Source organism: Gadus macrocephalus, chromosome 21 (assembly GCF_031168955.1).
Source record: "Gadus macrocephalus chromosome 21, ASM3116895v1".
NCBI lineage: Eukaryota > Metazoa > Chordata > Actinopteri > Gadiformes > Gadidae > Gadus > Gadus macrocephalus.
In genome coordinates, this window is record NC_082402.1 from 4,136,982 (window position 1) to 4,155,443 (window position 18,462).

The 18,462-nt window shown below is 46.6% G+C and overlaps 1 protein-coding gene and 2 long non-coding RNA genes across 4 annotated transcripts in view; 2 read left to right on the top strand and 1 right to left on the bottom strand.

Annotated features, from left to right (window-relative positions):
- Positions 1-1,983: 1,983 nt before the first annotated feature.
- On the top strand, positions 1,984-2,592 carry LOC132449941 (uncharacterized). Its single transcript, XR_009523713.1, has 3 exons — positions 1,984-2,150; positions 2,186-2,269; positions 2,471-2,592. It is a non-coding gene; the product is annotated as an uncharacterized LOC132449941 (long non-coding RNA).
- A 4,892-nt stretch (positions 2,593-7,484) lies between these two features.
- LOC132450071 (uncharacterized) lies at positions 7,485-8,575 on the bottom strand. The gene is made up of 2 exons (XR_009523780.1): positions 8,359-8,575; positions 7,485-8,157 (listed from the first exon to the last, which is right to left on the bottom strand). It is a non-coding gene; the product is annotated as an uncharacterized LOC132450071 (long non-coding RNA).
- A 4,710-nt stretch (positions 8,576-13,285) lies between these two features.
- The window catches only part of ccdc85cb (coiled-coil domain containing 85C, b), a 31,732-nt gene continuing 26,555 nt past the window's right edge, over positions 13,286-18,462 (top strand). The window contains exon 1 of one of the 2 annotated variants that reach the window (XM_060042418.1): positions 13,286-14,709. In XM_060042418.1, coding sequence (XP_059898401.1) covers positions 13,959-14,709 — 751 coding nt within the window. In that variant the 5' untranslated portion in view covers positions 13,286-13,958. The remainder of the gene's footprint in view (positions 14,710-18,462) is intronic. The other variant, XM_060042419.1, reaches the window with a different exon arrangement.

An 18,462-nucleotide genomic window follows, 5' to 3' on the forward strand; every position in this document is an offset into this window, starting at 1 on the left:
CGAGAATATGCATGTGTACGTTTTTCAAATGACATTTTCTCAAAATCTATACAGTAAAATAACATGGTTCCTTGTGTACAAGTAGTCAGCACACGGGTTAATATGGTCATATCAGTCAGTGCCTGAACTTATGTGAAATTCGGTCTATAGCCCACTTCAAAGTGCTGACATAATGCAATTTTGCATTATGGTGACCGATTAAATGTGATGGGAAAAATAAAACGACTTGTCCGACTTGAGGGCCGCGTTATGAAACGATGCGTCAGATAAACGATCGCACACATACGACAGAGCCTATAAACTCAACAAATGAATCCTATTTAACAGCCCGTTCCCTAGTAAATCATTTAATTTGTGACCGTAACATACCTTTGTTTTTCGTTCGTTCCTTGCAGAAACAACACAGACAGAATAAGCTTATTAATAATCAGACGGAAATCGTCGAGCGATGTCTTTTGTTCAGAAGCGTTTTTCAATATGTGTGCAACAGTAGACATGCAAACGTTAAAGATTCTTAGAAAAAAATTCGAACGTCATGCAGCTCATTGTGACGTCATAAGAGAGATGACCTCTCCACCGTGGCCGTGTGTGTGTGTTCCTGTCCTGTGTTTGTGCGTGCGTGTGTTACGGACAGTGCTGTTAGCCTAGCAGAGGCGAGATGTTTGCATGTCATGAATATTCATAATAAGAGCCAAAATCTATCAATGTAAGCACCAACAGAGGATCATGGGCATCAGGGCTGTTTCCCGATAACAATGCTCGTACGATCATTCTCACGATGGATCTTGCAAGCCATCGTAAATTTCTTTGGCGCGCTTCGAACGCGCGTTCACTGCACTCACGACGTTCGTAGGATTGTAACCGTCTACTGACACGGTGCTGAAATGGGCTCCGTAGGAGGGGGTAACGCAGGAATGATGCAGGAAAATGGGGTTAAAAAGCGTTAAAATATCTCCCCATCAAGGCCATCAACAGAATAGCCTACGAAAAGATTAGACTGCAATAATATCAATGCTAAAGATATTAAAACACAATTGATGAGGCCTAGGCTGACATATGCTACATTAGTCCTTATCCTGAACGCACTACTACATTTTTTCAAGGCATTTTCCCCCCTGAAAAAATTACAAAAATAGCTTGTGTGACAACTACATTTATCTTAATGTGCAGCAAAGAGCCGACTATCTGATTCCGCATAAGGTTTCATTGATTGGCGAGCAATTTAGAATCTATGATGTAAAACAAAAAATGCAACATTCCATTAATTCAGTAGCATTCAAACTCAGATTCTGGGCATTGAAACCCGAATATTGCTGACCCGATTAGGAGAGCTTGGTCTAGATCCTGCCCATATTGTTGCAGGATGATGTATAGGCCTTTTTACACTGCCAAGCCGGACACCCGCATGCAAGAATGAGCTCACGTCTGAGTAAAGGCTACAAACGAAATTAACTATTTACAAGTGCAAAAACTTCAACTTATTGTTCATTTTGCTGAGAACTTGTTTTTTATCCCGACAAAAGCCTCATAAGGAAAGTTCCTCTGCGTCTCTCGTAGATCGTAGGCCTACCGTCTTTCAAGGTATTTTTTAATGTGACTACATAACCTCTCACATGATCAGCAGCTCGCGGATTTCACTTACACCGAAACAGCCTGCCCTGGCCATCATATCCCTTCTTTTCCGGGTAGGCTATACTAGGTTAACTTATCCTGGAAATGATAATAGTATATTAAACAAATCCCAGCACCACACCAAAAGGAGGCAGCAAATCAGAGCTAAACATATCTATCTGCTCATTTCCACATGGTAAGAGAGCAACACAAAACAGGTTTATAATATTTGGATGTTTTATTTTCTTTAAATCAAGCAGGTTACATTTCATTCGTTTTTACACAATCTGAAAACAAAACAAAATGGGTAAAGATAAAGCATGTTTATTGATGCGGCAAACAAAGGTTCAAATATCCTCCAATGCACTTCAAGCCCTCAAAGAATGAAACTCAAAACGCAGATGAGGTAAAAGAAGAAACTTCTAAATTAAAGTGGAGCGACCCAGGGACAAGTCTGGTTTGGGTTAAAGATTATGGATGGTTAACTTTGTGTAACGTGTTTGGACAAGCAAGTTTAGGTTTTAGGCAAGCGACTTCAGGTATTAGGCATGCGACTTCAGGCAAGCGACTTCAGGTATTAGGCAAGCGAGTTTAGCCAAGCGAGTACAGGCAAGCGAGTCAAGCTAAGCGAGTTTAGGTTTTATGCAAGCGAGTTTAGGTTTTATGCAAGCGAGTTCAGGTATTAGGCAAGCGAGTTTAGGCAAGCGAGTTCAGGTATTAGGCAAGCGAGTTTAGGCAAGCAAGTTCAGGTATTAGGCAAGCAACGCGAGTTTAGCCAAGCAAGTTCAGGTTTTATGCAAGCGAGTTTAGGTTTTATGCAGGCGAGTTTAGACAAGCGAGTTTAGGCAAGCAAGTTTAGGTAAGAGAGTCAAGTTACTTTAGGCCTCACTTTATTTGCGGTTAAATTGCGGCATTAGGTTTAGAAAGAAGGTTAAGATCCAGGCTCAGGTTTGCTTCCAGCCTCGTCCCTCTAGTCGCTCCCTATAAAGAGGTTTCCCAGCTACCGTGTTAAAATACAACAGCTGGGATTACAGATATGGAGTACAGAAATAAATGACAAAGATTGATTCAAACATTCTTCCCCCAAAATGTGGTGAAACATAAAATGGAGAAAATAATCACTTTCTCTCCATTGAAACCCAGTCATAACTTACGATCTCACGAGGTCCCGCCGCAAGGGGCGGACTTACGAGCTCTATAGAGTGTGCACTGTGTGTTGATGTTGGGTGTGGATTAATGTGCTGGTGTAGCCATCCAGGGATCCTCAGGGTTTATGGGAGTAGGACACACTGGTGTAGTTCAGTACTGTGAAGTAAATTGATGCAAAAAGTAGAATCAGTGTCAAGGGCAATCAAATGTCTATAAATGCAGGAACAGCCCCATCTGGTCTCAATCAGCATTTGATTTCATAGACTTAAATTAGCAAAAAAACAAGCATTTATTTACCTCAACAGTCCTAGTGCTGGAGAACCAGGTTTCAAAAAAATTCAATACGAGCCTCCAGGTGCATTGGAGTTACTGCATTTAATTAACTTTAATTTAATTAAGAGCACACTAGTCAGTGGAGAAGTTCACAGAAAAGACTTGTCTTCAGACCTTTATAAAGATCAGGAGGGATTATATAATTGCCGTTTGACGCGTTAGGTCTGTTCAAGGAGGAAGTAAATATTTACCAGCGTTGGGTCTCTGCACCATGACACCCAGCTGCCGCACATCTGGTCTCCCTTTAAGTCGCCTGAAGGAGAGGTCAACTTAATTGAACCTAAGGGGAATGGGTCACAAGAAAAGGTAAGGATAAATCAAAGCTAAACATAGAAAGGATGAAAACAAGCATTGTCCAACATGGGGTTCGGCGATATTTTGATGTAAAAACATTTAGGTGTACGATCCAACCATCAAAAACAGGCTCTTCTTATCATGTTTCCAATGTACCCCGAGTTGCTACGCCCTCATCAGCCACCAGGTGGCAGACTTGATTTTGTCAGTAGAAGGAGCAAAATAGCCATCCAGCTTGATTACAGCAATAGTAGAGGAGCGAGTCAAAAGAATGCGTTTGAGCACCTTCAGCCATTGGCTCTTGTTCAAGGACATCCCGCTGATTGGCTGAAGTCAGATCTTATTCTCTAGAAAGTTTGTTACAGAAGAAGCCCCTAGTATCAAAGCAACATACCCGCCAAACAAAACTAACCCTGTTGAATAAATGAAAATGTCTTCAAGATGGTGAATCCAGTATCTTACCGGTTCCACATGGAGTCTCTAGTCGGCTGCGCTGCGGGCCTTAGGTCCGTCCTCTGCTCCGGGACGAGGTCTTGAGTATAAAGAACCAGTCAGTCATCAAGCTGCTTGGTCTCTTCAAAGAGGTGGAGGTTTGACCGCCTGCACCATGAGGACGCTGTGGATACGGTATGGGACCATTTATCAGCGGATCTGAACTGCAGAACTTTAATCACATCAGCTGTAGATTTATGTACCTTCTCCGGAAAGATGAGTGGTTGTCAGCCCCTGAGCAGTGATCTTCATCCCCAGTGACTCCTTCAATCCTGCTGGAGCAAACACTCAGTTACCATTTGGAAATTACCCAGCTACCCTAGTGTACTCACTACTAAGTGATACAACCCAGTTCAGTGTTTCCCCCAGACAATGTCTTGGTCAAGTTGGTGGGGGGGGGGGGGGGTCTTCGGTGAGGGTTTCAGTTCGCAATAATACATACAACCGCCTTTTCAATTGCATTCAAAATGCTTTGTGGCACGACTATTGTTTTGAACAGTATACAGTATACATTACAGACAAATTATTTATCTATATTTTTTGTACTTGAGGAAAGTATGTTTTCTTTCCCTACGAGTTTTGCACTTTGTTATTGCATAATTATTTTTTATATATAATTTTTCTACATTGGTAGTCAAGGCGGGGCCCTGCTGTTAAGACGGCCTTAACCATACAGTGCTGGGGGAAACACTGCAGTTACTTGAGTTAAACATTAGAGTTTAGTCCCCAAATGGCGACACCACCAGTTCATGGCTGCGCTCTTTGATTTTCTCGTTGATCAGATTGACCTGGAGACAGAGCTTACCTTCCATGGACGAGGAGCTGGTTGGTCTAATCACGAGCCGCCTTCGGACCTCCACCGCCGGATCCCCCAGCCGTCCTCCACCGCCGGGACCGTCTCCTCCAGGACCTCCACCGGGCCAACCGCCTGGACCTCCGCAACGTCGCCTCATTTCTTCTGAAATGTGACACAGGTTCTATTTGCACCCCGGACATTCCTCCCCGTTCATGATGCCCTGGAGAAGAGTTTAGCTTTACTGGATGAGGAGCCGCCGCCGCCGCCGCCGCCGGGCCCTCCAGGACGCCGCCGCCGCCGGGCCCTCCAGGACGCCGCCGCCGCCGGGCCCTCCAGGACGCCGCCGCCGCCGGGCCCTCCAGGACGCCGCCGCCGCCGGGCCCTCCAGGACGTCGCCGCCGCCGCCGCCGCCGGGCCCTCCAGGACGTCGCCGCCGCCGCCGGGCCCTCCAGGACGCCGCCGCCGCCGGGCCCTCCAGGACACCGCCGCCGCCGGGCCCTCCAGGCTGACCGCCGCCAGGTGGACGCCACCGCCGGGACCTCCAGGTTGGTCCCAACCACCGCCTCCAGGTTGGTCCCAACCACCGCCTCCAGGCTGGTCCCAACCACCGCCTCCAGGCCGGTCTCCACCACCGCCTCCAGGCCCTCCAGGTTGGACCCATCCGCCGCCTCCAGGCCCACCGACTCCAGGACCTCCAGGTTGGCCTCCACCTCCAGGCCCGCCGTTGCCTCCAGGACCGCCGCCGTCTCCAGGCCTTCCAGGTTGGCCGCCTCCAGGCCCTTCTGAAATGTGAGACACAAGTTCCAGTTGCACACTGGAACATTTCTCCCCTTTCATCATGGATGCACTGAAGATGAGTTTAACTTTACTGGATGAGGAGCCGCCACCTGGCCCTCCATGCTGCCCCTTCCAGGTTGGACGCTTCCAGGACCTCCAGGCCACCGCCGGCTCCAGGCTGGCCTCTGCCTCCAGGAACTTCGCCTCAGTCCTTCTGAAAGGCGAATGACGCGTTCCATTTGCACACTGCACATTTCTCCCCGTACATGATGCAGATAATCAACTCCTCCTCTGCTTTAGCTCCCACAGATCTCCCTGATGCCCTACTGTGCAGTCTTGATTGAGGTATTATTTAACCCAACAGCCAGCCACACACACCTAGCCTACATCCTGGAGCTGGTCCTAGTGGCTGAGAATGCATCTGACATTTTTCAGAAAACCTCAGAGTTGCTGTGGCTGCATGTCAAAGTTTTAATTCTAAACAATTCACCAAGCCTAAAAAAAATGTGCAGCTGTGAAGTTCCGTGTCTCACCGTTCTGCATCCGTTGGGCTGCACGGCTCCCGGCCTTCCCTCCACCTGCAGCGAGTGCCTCCAGACGACCGCCATGGACCTCACGGCGAGCACCTCCAAACGACCGCCACGGACCTCCAGACGACCGCCTCCATCACCTCTACTGAAACAAGACAAAATCTATTCAAACACTGGAGATTTTTTCCCGCCCTTCCCTCCACCTGCAGCGAGCGCCTCCAGACGACCGCCATGGACCTCACGGCGAGCACCTCCAGACGACCGCCACAGACCTCCAGACGAGCACCTCCAGACGACCGCCTCCATCACCTCTACTGAAAAGAGACAAAATCTATTTAAACACTGGAGATTTTTCTCTCCTCGCTCACTCAGATGTCAATAGCTTATCTTCTCCCATTCTGTGCGTTCTTGAGAAGTATCATTTCCTATAAACTCACAAACCCAGCCACACATCTAATCTTCATAAGGACACTAGTCCTAGTGGCTGAGAACGCTTGGCTAACAAGCCAATCACAACCAATGACTGAATACCAGTTTTATTCTGAACCGTTTGACCACGCCAAGAAGGAGTTTATAGGATGTGCAGTTCCACGGCTCACCCGTTCCTGTAGGACTGAACGGCTCCTGGCCAACATCCACCTGCAGCTCCCAGCTCCAGACCCGCTCTGTTGAAGCCTCTGGGAGTACAATCCGCTCCTGAACAAAAACAACTGTTCATAAATCATTTGGTACTCTGCAATCCTTGGAAATATTATGAAGCATGAGCTCGAATAGAAAATGTTCAAATCCTGTATAATGATTAATTGTTGTACAAATGTGTATAGTTCTATTGATTACTTTTTTACTTCTATAAAACATTTAATGAATAGTGGGAAACTACACAAGTAAAGTAAATGAATGCGGTTTTAACGCGGTTATATTAGTAAAGCAAGTCTTACCCAAAAAGTCAATAAATGGTGACCACATTTTATCATTATTAACTATTTAGTGCTTCACTAAATTCCTATAGCAAGTGGAAACGTTACTCTCCTTCATTGGTGATGTTCTTGTTCCTCGATATCTTCCAATGGACTCGTTGTGAAATCCTTCTTGATCCTCTGCGTTGAAGTGCGTTGTTCAATTTCCAAGGGGCGTGTCTAAAGGGCGCGATCTAAAATGGGTCGATGCTATGCTATTGGATAGGCCTTGACTAATAGCATTGGAACGGGTGATGCAGAAATACATATTCCTCAAAATCTTTGAGTAGTAGTCGTTCGTTCTTTTAGTGAGCATATACAGTCTATATTTCCCCAACTTCCATCTTTGTTGTTGAAACACCTCTACATGTTGCGTATATCCAACCTCACATTAGATGTCCTAAAGGGTTGCTATTGGTCGGTCTATTTCGTACCGGGCAGAAAACGTTCTATAACTGAGGGGCGCCTGACCGCATCTTTGAAGAGCAAATTATTTACGAGGTCCGTCTAGTTCCGAAGCTATTGGTGAAATACGCAAAACGAATATTGAAATGTTAATTTTGGCATTTAATTTGCATCTACATTTTGCCAGTGAAGGAGTTTAGGTTTGCCAATCCGAGGTCTAACAGGCAGTAAACATGTTCATTAAAATACAAATGCAAAGTCCACAGAACATACGCGAATAAAAACCACATTGCACCACCAGCGGTCAACAGCAGCAGCAGCAAGTGTATTGAAAGTAGAAAAGTAGTAAAGAGAAGAATAGAATTGGGAGAGTGGTGTGCAAGTCAGACACCGCATCTAACCCAGGACCACCTTGCAGATCACAAGCAGCTCTACCAGACCAACCAAACACACATCAACAGGCCCCCAGTCAGTAGGGTCAGTCAGATAGGTTTCCACAGAAGGGCTCAGTGGGGTTATGGGTTGAGCAAAAACAGACCCCTTTCTTCCTTCCACAAGTTTTTTCGGACATGTTTCAAGTTATCCGTGGATTCCTGAGGGCAGTGAAGTAACTGCAGAAGGTGACGTCCAGGTCCAGCGGTCTGCCGCATTGACCACGAGATCTTTAACCGAGTGGGACCGCCTCGGTTTGTAGTAGGCCTAGAACAGTTTGTGTTCAACAGCGTGGAGGTCCTCGTTTCCATCAGAGTTGCTGCAGTTCTTCCATGCTGCTTCCACAGTGAGCAGAGGACACTTCCCAGTGTGGTGGTCGGTGCTGTAGCGGTCCGCAGCGTTAGTTAGTCAGTCAGTCAGTCGATCCCATAGATAAACCACTCAACACAAACTACCACTTCCATCAGCAAATCCACATTAACCTCCAGCGGTAAAACATGTACAATAGAGGGGCGAGAACAGACGACAGGAGGAGATGGGGAGAGTGTAAGTGCTCATGAAGGAAGTACCCCGCGTTACTTACTGCGTGGGTCCCGGCGGCGGGGGGTCCACGTTGGTGGCCACGATGTCCGGATTCTTCAGCCCACGCAATCCAACGCAAAATAAACGATTAACATCCTTCACGGTGGGGGCGCTTTATGAGGAGAGGCGGGGGAGACGCAACTGAAATCAATTAAGAACTAGTGACCTCCAGAAGAACGTGATTGGTTGTGAGCGAGAAGCTCGAGACGAGAGACGGCAAAGGCCTGCGTATAGAGTGGCGAAGTCACGCCCCTTCCGGTTGGGCTCATGGGACCTATGAGATCGAAAAATATGAATGGGTGTCAATGGAGAGAAAATAATTATTTTCTGGTCCCGGTCTTTATATGCCCTGGATTACACATATGTTTGTGGATTTAAAGGATAATTTTTCATGCAAAGAGTTCGACCGTTTATTGTGCAATTGTTCAGATAAAGGCTGTAGAGAAAACACGAGAAAGACTACACGGCTCGTATGTGACGTCACGCTCCCTGCGACTGGCGTAGAGAAGACCGACAATCTTCCCATCGGCATAACTGAAACTCTACACGTGCCCCGACTTATAATGGTTTTCACCTCTTTCGATGCTTTTATCCTCCCCTTGGAAAAAGCGGTGAAGTGGGGCAGAGAGATCGCCATCACTGTGCCGAGTTCCAAGGGCGGGTGTGGTGACGTATATCATATGCGTCGAGAGCAGCGAAGAGCTGTAGTTCACAAAGCGGCCTCACATAAAACCTAAAATTATCAAACTTCTTCACGAACATTTTGTTTTCTTTGCATGAAAAATTATCATTTAAATCCACAAACATATGTGTAATCCAGGGCATAGATAGACTGGGACCAGAAAATAATTATTTTCTCTCCATTGACACCCATTCATATTTTTCGATCTCATAGGTCCCATGAGCCCTACCGGAAGGGGCGTGACTTCGCCACTCTTGGTAGAGCATAAGTTCAGGCACTGACTGATATGACCATATCAACCGGTGTGCTGACTACTTGTACACAAGGAACCATTCGATTTTACTATATAGATTTCGAGAAAATGTCATTTGAAAAACATACACATGCATATTCTCGCCTTTGCAAAGTTGCATTATGTCAGCACTTTGAAGTGGGCTATAGACCGGATTTCACATAAGTTCAGGCACTGACTGATATGAACATACTAACTGTTGCATTGACTACTTGTACACAAGGAACCATGTGATTTTACTGTATAGATTTTGAGAAAATGTCATTTGAAAAACGTACACATGCATATTCTGCTGGCCAATGGAGTCGAAGGTCCGCACTGGCGGCCAACTTGCCACAGTCAGCTGCTCACCCATAACACTGTTGACTTGGTAGTGGTACATGTAGGCCTACTTTTTAAATAACCTTAACCACCTTGCTACATTTTCAAACGTTTTTTTTTGTTATAAACGTCAGATGTAGTTACGGCACTGCATACATGATACTGATGAATAATTATGTTAGATTCTAAAAAAATTGAAATGTTCTAAAATAGGTACAATATTATAACCACGTTAATAAGGTTTGTAAGAAACCAAACCGTTGGGAAAACGGTTGAAAATGTAGCAAGTTATGGTTATTTATAAAGTACATACAGTACCACTACCAACACAATGTTATGGGTGAGCAGCTGACTGGCAAGATGTCCGCAAGTGCGGACATTCTAGACGCCGCCGTAAAACTAGTGTTCAATATATTGTCACATGCTGGCTCTCGCATGCAACATGAAAGCAGGGAGACCACGCCGTTTTACAATAATAAAATAATTTATTATAGTAAGAAGATAATTTTACATATAATTAAATAGAATAAAGATAAAGAAGTGTGGTGTAAATCAGTTAAATGTAAAGTAACCCAAAGTGTCATGCAAAAGTCAGTCTGTGTGTAACCAAACAAAGGACAAAGAAAACCAACACGCCGGGAGGAGGGAGCGACCGTGACTGTTGTGAAAGCAGGCTTTTAACCTGCTGCCACACAGGCACACCTGAACTGCATCACCTATTAAGAGAGAGAGAGAGAGAGAGAACAGGCAAACCAAACAGCCAGGGTGGAGTCAAAGCAAGGGTGGAGTCAAAGACTCACCAGGGTCGTCACATCCCCCCCCTTAAGACAGAAGCCCACCTAAGTGGGATTCTGCACTTATGGTATTCAAAAAAAAAAAAAAAACCAACCACATAAGCACTACCCACCCCCTCAACCAACACCAGTTACATCAACACTCCTACCGGATCAACTAGAAACCCCCCCCATACACACACTCTCACCACACCTCACGCACAATCAGTCACCCAACCTCCTGACCCACAGCAATTCCGGGCCCTGGAAAAGTAATCCAAGAGGGACAGGGGCATAGAGACAAGAGAGGAGAGAAATTAGTGAAGGTATGCACATAATCACTTATCGCACCCCATCCGGGGCGCGAGACAACGCATCTGCCATTACATTGTCCGCGCCTTTAATGTGGCGAATTTGTAGATTGTAGGGTTGTAAAAACAACGCATCAGGCGCTGATTTGGATTCTGTAATTGGTGCAGAAAAGTCAATGGATTGTGATGCGAAAAGACAACCACAGGAACCACCCCTCCACCTACATACACATTGAAGTGCTGCAGAGCCCACACAAGGGCCAGCGCCTCTTTTTCAATCGTTGAGTAATTCAACTGATGTTGATTGAATTTTTTTGAAAAATAAGACACTGGAGGATCGACTTCCTGATCATCTGTTTGTAAAAGCACTGCGCCAGCCCCGACCTGGCTGGCATCCACCTGGATTTTAAACGGACGGTCAAGCTGGGGAGCCGCCAGGACCGATGCAGTGCTAAGCAACAATTTTACATTAAAAGCCCCTTGGCACTCATCAGTCCAGACAAACTGAGCTTCCCCTTTTAACAAATTTGTGAGGGGTGCAACCACTGTCGAAAAATTAAAACAGAAACTTCGATAATATCCCACCATGCCTAAAAAGCGCATCAACTCCTTTTTTGTTACAGGCGGTGGAAAATTGTCTATTGCCATTACCTTGGCCCGCACCTCTCCTTGTCCTACATACCGACCAACTCATCTCCATACCGACCAACTCATCTCCATACCGACCAACCATCCCTTTTCCATTTCTAGCTCTATATCTAAACGCTTCTGTTCTAAAACACTTTCAAGACGTTTTAGTTCCATTTCGCGATCTTTCTCACGTTGATGTTCACGTTCTGCTGCCTCAAACCGCTTTTGCTCCATCTGTAATTTTAAAAGCTGCATCTGTTGCTCAAAACTAACCGCATTTTTACCAGAAATGAACACTTCATCTGAGCCATTTGGATTTGTCCCACTTGGAATTACCTCCATAATGGACCTCTCTACTAACACAGATCTAACCCGATTTTTTAGGACCTATTTTTTAAGATCTCTCGGTCAGATCAGTCAATTGATAATGTTCAGCCACTTTCCTTAACTGTTCCTTTGTGAACTTATCAAACAGTGACTCAGATGGAGACGCATAAAATGTATCCAAATCCATTTTATACTAGGAATGTTGACTAACAAGCGCTCGGATGGATATTGCGACAATTTTTTTAATTAATGTTGGGAGACTAATAAGCTGACGGCTATTACGCGACAGTGTATAGCGCAGCCGGCAACTGAATACAGTCGTACCAACCCCTTTCCCCCCAGACTAGCAGCCCCGCATCTAACTTTAGACCACGGCCCTAGCTCTTTCCTAGCTGGTCTTCAGTGTGCCCTCATGCAATTGAGTTGCAAGCAACCCCAGCGCGTTCGACACACCAAAAATAAACACAAAAAAAACAAAAAAAAAACAAACAGCGGTAAGCGCTCTATTCCTAGCGAGGGTTCACGTGTGCTCCGGTAGAATCTAACCTACCACCCCCCCCCCAGTTACCACTACACCTGCACCCAATTCGCCTACCTGCAACGCAAACGTCAGAAACCGCAGGTAGCCTCCCAAATGGCACTCCTCCTCGGCAAATCAACCAAAGCAAACCACTATCAAACCAAATTAACAACGAAATCTCAATGAACACCAAAACACTAAATTATCATTTACCAACTACAAACTTAGCGTGTGTCTCCCCATTTTCTGATAATTTGACTGCACAGGCAATTTATTCCCGTCAGTACAATCCAAAAGCCAATTCAACTATACAGCCAAGTCAAAACAAAGCATACTTACAATTAAGTTACCTTACCAAATTTTGGAAAATTAATCCCGGACGAGCCCCCATATGTCACATGCTGGCTCTAGCATGCAACATGAAATGGGGGAGACCACGCCGTTTTACAATAATAAAATAATTTATTATAGTAAGAAGATAATTTTACATATAATTAAATAGAATAAAGATAAAGAAGTGTGGTGTAAATCAGTTAAATGTAAAGTAACCCAAAGTGTCATGCAAAAGTCAGTCTGTGTGTAACCAAACAAAGGACAAAGAAAACCAACACGCCGGGAGGAGGGAGCGACCGTGACTGTTGTGAAAGCAGGCTTTTAACCTGCTGCCACACAGGCACACCTGAACTGCATCACCTATTAAGAGAGAGAGAGAGAGAGAACAGGCAAACCAAACAGCCAGGGTGGAGTCAAAGCAAGGGTGGAGTCAAAGACTCACCAGGGTCGTCACAATATCTACACACGTAGGTGAAGGGTTTTATTTTGAAAACGTTGCGAGATACCACCCAAAGGCTGTTTAGAGTAAAGGCGCACGAAGATTTTGTGTGACGGCTGGTTTAACCGCGGATGAACGAATGGCGGCTCACTTGACCGCAGTCAAATTAGCCCCATTATAATTGTTGCTTTACATGGTGCTGTGGTCTGTTTCAGTCGCCTATTATCATTCTTGAGGAAGTTGTGTTACTGTTCTACAGAAGCGTATGACCACGTCACATTACTACTGACGTCTTACTTTGATTGAACCTCTTGGCAAACATCCTAGCCAATGGTTTCCTCCGACTCTATTTCTGAGAAGAGCGTATGAGAAGCCATGGTTGGAGAATCCCTCATTGGCCGCACCACCACCGCCACCACCTCCTCGACTCACGCCTCCTCCTCCTCCACCACCACCCACCAACACCGCACAGAACGCTCTCTCGGAGGTTTACGTCCTGCGCTCAGCGAATGAGCGTCGTCCTGCGAAAGTGTTTGTTTTTAGCTCTTTTTTTTAATGGATTTAGCTCCGTACGCTTCTCTCCTTAACTAGCATTGGGATTTCCCACTTTGGATGGACGGATGGAGAAACGCTCCACACACGCAACGCAAAGAGAGGGAAACATGCAGCTGACAGAAGCCCAGCGACGGGGACCCTGACCTGAGCCACCGGTGAACGACTGCGTCTCATTCATAGGGGGGTACTTTAGTGGAAGTATAGGAAAATAATACGTTCGTTTTCTCTGCAATATTTCGTGTCGACCGACTCTGAGTGCATGTTTCGGCTGTGTTTATACACTTCCATGTTGGCCTTAATAAAACGAATCCAGTGTAAACTCCCACAACGTTCAGTCGAGTTTCGCTCGTTTGGGACGCTCACTTTTTTTTTTAAACTGAACTGAAAATCAGAATAGTTTGACGTGGTGAGAATCAGCATGGCTAAAAAGTCCTTCGAGGGACACCGGGATGACCTCCTGAGCAACGTGACGGACGAGGAGCTCCTGCGGAGCGGCAAAGAAGACCTGGTCCGGAGACTGCGACGGGTGGACGGCGAGAAGATGAACCTGATGATCGAGCAGGGGAACTTGATGAAGGACATCAACAGGCGTCTGCAGGTGCACCTTCATGAGATCCGGAGCTTGAAGGAGATCAACCAAAAGCTCCAGGACGACAACCACGAGCTGCGGGAGCTCTGCTGCTTCCTGGACGACGACCGGCAGAAGGGCAAGAAACTGTCCCGCGAGTGGCAGCGGTTCGGCCGCTACACGGCCACCAACATGTGGAAGGAGGTCGGCACCTACATGATGAAGCTGAAGGAGCTGGAGGTCAACCAGGACAGCGTGGCGCGGGAAAACGGCGAGCTGAAGGAGATCATCCTCATGCTGGATGAGGAGAGGAACGGAGCCGGGTCACGGAGCTCCATAGACAGTCAGTCCAGTTTGACCAACCTCAACGGTGGCACTGGTACCGTCAGGGACGTCGGGGACGGCAGCAGCACGTCCAGTAGTACCGGTAGTGCTGGCAGCCCCGACCACCAGCACCACCACCAAAACAACAACAACCACATCCATAGCGACGCGCACAAGCCCGGCCCTGAGGGCACTAAAGTAGGCAACACTATGAGGAGGTCCATGGATGACTTGTCCGCCGCTAACCATCATAGGAGCATCCCCAATGGGCTGAACGGTTAGTCCACACACGCATTACACTACACTGCATAGCAGGCTTTCCATGTGGATCTCAATTAACTCCCTGCTTATGGATATAATGGCACAAAGGCACAGTTGCCAAGTTGTCGTCTCGTAGTTGAATGCGTCAGAGGCTCTCTAAAACTTTTCTTGTCTAAACGGGCATTTAACTGTCACAAACAGGTCATTACAAAGATTCTTGTTATCCTGTGTCTTTACGATGAAACCAAAAGCAGACACCAAGTCATTCAAAGTGCTATATTAATGTGAAGGTAAACACATGATTGCTTCTTCATCTTTATTGCTCAATGTCGCTGATTATTGATTATGGCCGCGCAGAAAAGTGGTAAAGCCTGCCATGTTGTGGTTCTCCGCTTGCACGATTATGACATTGACAACATATGTCTTTTCTTTTAAATAAGGATGAAGAATCAATGTTTGCCGTTATCCCCCCTGCGGTCTTAATTGGGATGCTTAACACACGTGAAACACACACACACACACACACACACACACACACACACACACACACACACACACACACACACACACACACACACACACACACACACACACACACACACACACACACACACACACACACACACACACTGCCCTGAGTAGCCTTTTCAGGTCACTGCTCTCATAGTCTGTAAGGAGGGAGGGGTGCGTTTGGATGTGGACTGTGAAGGGGGACGGGGGGCTTATCTTAATTGCTTTGCAAAGGGCTCAGGCGAATTGATTTTAGAATCGTTGACTGATTATTGCCGTTGTATTTGGCTGTTTCAAAGCGCTCATGCTTAGGTCTGCTTGGTTTAGAAGCCGTTGGATACGCACTCACAAACCCTAAATACCCTGGAAGCAGTGCAAGGGATGGGGATGCCATAATGGAACATGGGCAAGCTATACGGTAAGCCTGGTTCAGCCGGCATGTAGACCGTTCAGCGTGGAAACGCACTGGATTTACTATTTAGTCATTTAGCAACACTTTTATTCAGAGTGACAGGGAATTCAGACGTATGGCAGGAAGGGTTAGCTCGGAGTTGGATACATATTGCTCCTGGATACAAAATAGGTAGACTTCAGACTTTGGGACTTAAACCAAGCACCTATTGGCTGGGAGGCAAATACCTAACCCGACTGCCTCGCCGTTAACATTTGACCGTCGCTACGAGGGAATTTTTAGGTTCTGTTCTCCATTAGTTTTCCTACAAGTACAGCTCTCCATCATACGAACAAAAGGGGGGGGGGACTGGACCGCGGCCAGATGGGGCCCAGGTCACGGTGTGGGGTCCATAAAGTGGCTTAACTTGACGCGGTAAGAATGCCAGTGAGCTCCCCTGGGAATGCAGCAGACAAGCTCCACGGTCGCCACTCAAGTGCTAAATGAACAGCGTCTGTCAGGGAGCCAGGTCGGGGGGGGGGGGGGGGGGGGGGGGGGGCTTGGGCAGCAAGGGGCTGGGGGTGGGAGGGTCAGGGGGGGACGTGTGCCAAGTTCCAACTACCCAACCGACCGAAGGCTCTTTGTACTGTTCTCGCTTTCCCTATCTTTCCCCGTCATCCTGGAGTCCAGCAATTGTACCCTTTCCAACCGGGTATTTATTTTAACTATACCGTAGTAATAAGCCTTTTGTTATTGTGACTGCACCGTGTGTTTAGAGCGTTTTTTGTTTCTGCGGAGGAGATGCCAAGATGTGTCTGGGGTGCTGTTAGTGTGAGGGCCGGACGCAGGGACCTGGGTTAGGGTTAGGGTTATGTGCCCACAGTGGTTCTCAAGGCAGGGCTTAGCCTGGGAGAGGAGGGGAATGGAAAGGTTGAAGCGGAGCAGAGGGTCCTTACGCAGCCCAGAGAAAGGGGTCCAGCACTGACTTAAACTTTCACTAGCCTTCCCCAGAGGAGACCGACCTGGCCAGAGAATGCATTTTAAATGAAGTGACAGACAGACGGCCAGACAGACCGAACGAAAACAGACAATGTGCTCCCATAGTCCCTGTGCTCTGGTGTGTTCTTTGGGAGGAGAATGATCAGACAATAAACACAATATCCAACCCTCCTCCCTACATTCACTTAAGTGCTCTTGTATTGTTTAGTTCAGTTTTTATGAGCTCCATGTGCGACTGTTACCAGATGTCCTAACGGCCAGTTCCTTGGAACTCTACTCGAGTCGTCCTGTCAAGAGACTCCCTGAAACTCGATGCAGTCCCCACAGCATTCGGTTTGGCTTCCACGCCGTGCCTTTTCCCCGAATATGAAGATAAAGATTCTGGCTTAGTGGGTGTGTATAAGGTCTCAGCAGCCAGTCGTTCTCAGGAAATACCGCTTTTCTGCATCACAAATTCAACAAGAGAAAGTTCAAACTAAATGTAGCCAGTCGACCAAGTGTACCAGCACCCACCCACTCACCCACATGGTGCAAGGTGTGGTCAGATGAGCTGTGAATCACCATTCCTCCTGTAAATCCCCTCCTGTTGACCTTAAACAGACCTCACACATTCCCATCCGGACCCCCGGGAGTGCCCAGACGTCCGCGGACCGGATCATTTATCAACAACCTCTGATTGCGCTGTAGAAACTTTGTTGGCAAGCGTTGTCCAAACATTAATCTGTTGTAACCCTGAAAGGGTTAATCTCACACCGCGTGTTCGTTTATGCACACAACACGGTCGTGTGGGTAGGAGGCTGACCTAAAACCAAGGTTTTTGTCATTTTTTTCTCCCCCTTAGTGATGAATGGCCTTTATACCCAACCATGCCCCCCCCCCCCCCCCTTCATCCCATATGTGTGTGGAGATTCTGTTACCATGGCGTCTGTCATTTGTTAGGCTGCATTACGCCACCCTACTCTCACCCATGAAAGTCTATGTAGCCGAGTGGAATCAGATTTCTTGAAAGTGATTCAGTGCAATGTGTTGGATTAATATAATTGGAGTGACAACAAAGTTTATTCTTTGCAACGGTTTCATAACTTCATATCCATATATGCATAGACTTGTATTGCTGTGCTGGCCTTTTTTTATTTACTGCATAAAACGTCATTCAGATGTAGAACCTAGTGTTCAGTGAAACCGTGTTTTTAATTAAACTCTGTTTCTCATAACTGTGATTTTAATTGGCTATATTTGTTGCGCCTTTGTTGACGCGAACTTTGCGCAAGTTTAGTTTACCCATTCATTTTATCATCTTCGGAGCTCTTGAAGGAATCAGTTACCCGAAACACTTTTGCAAATTCAAACATCATTAAATCCCAGGCACAGGCAGGTGAATAGTGTTAACTCAGCACCCGGCTGGTATTCTCAATCTTTGAATTGTTTGAAGGCAGGCAGTGTAGCTTTGGTTGGTTTGCTGTTCTGTGGCTCACAAATATTGTTAAGAAATAATTTTGCACGGTGCTTCGCTTCAAAACCACATTGTGACATTAACTCTCCGACATGACATTAATGAGCAGTTTGGGGCGTATCTTGCTCAATGAGGCTTGCAGGTGAACTGGGATTACTACAGTTTTAGTGGTTGCCCTAAAGTGGTTCCATTTAACAGATTTAAAACCCCTATCAAATAGCATTTGAGGAGCTAGGCAACAAAAGGCCGAGTGAAACTAGACACTCTGGATTTTCTTGTTCTCCGCTGACAGTGATTGATGCACGTCACTGGGAGGGTTTGAGTCACTCCGAGGGTGTGGCTGGGCTGGATCATGCTGAATCCATCAGCCCACTCCTCCCTGTGTGAGTAATAACCTGTAGATAACAGCCATGATC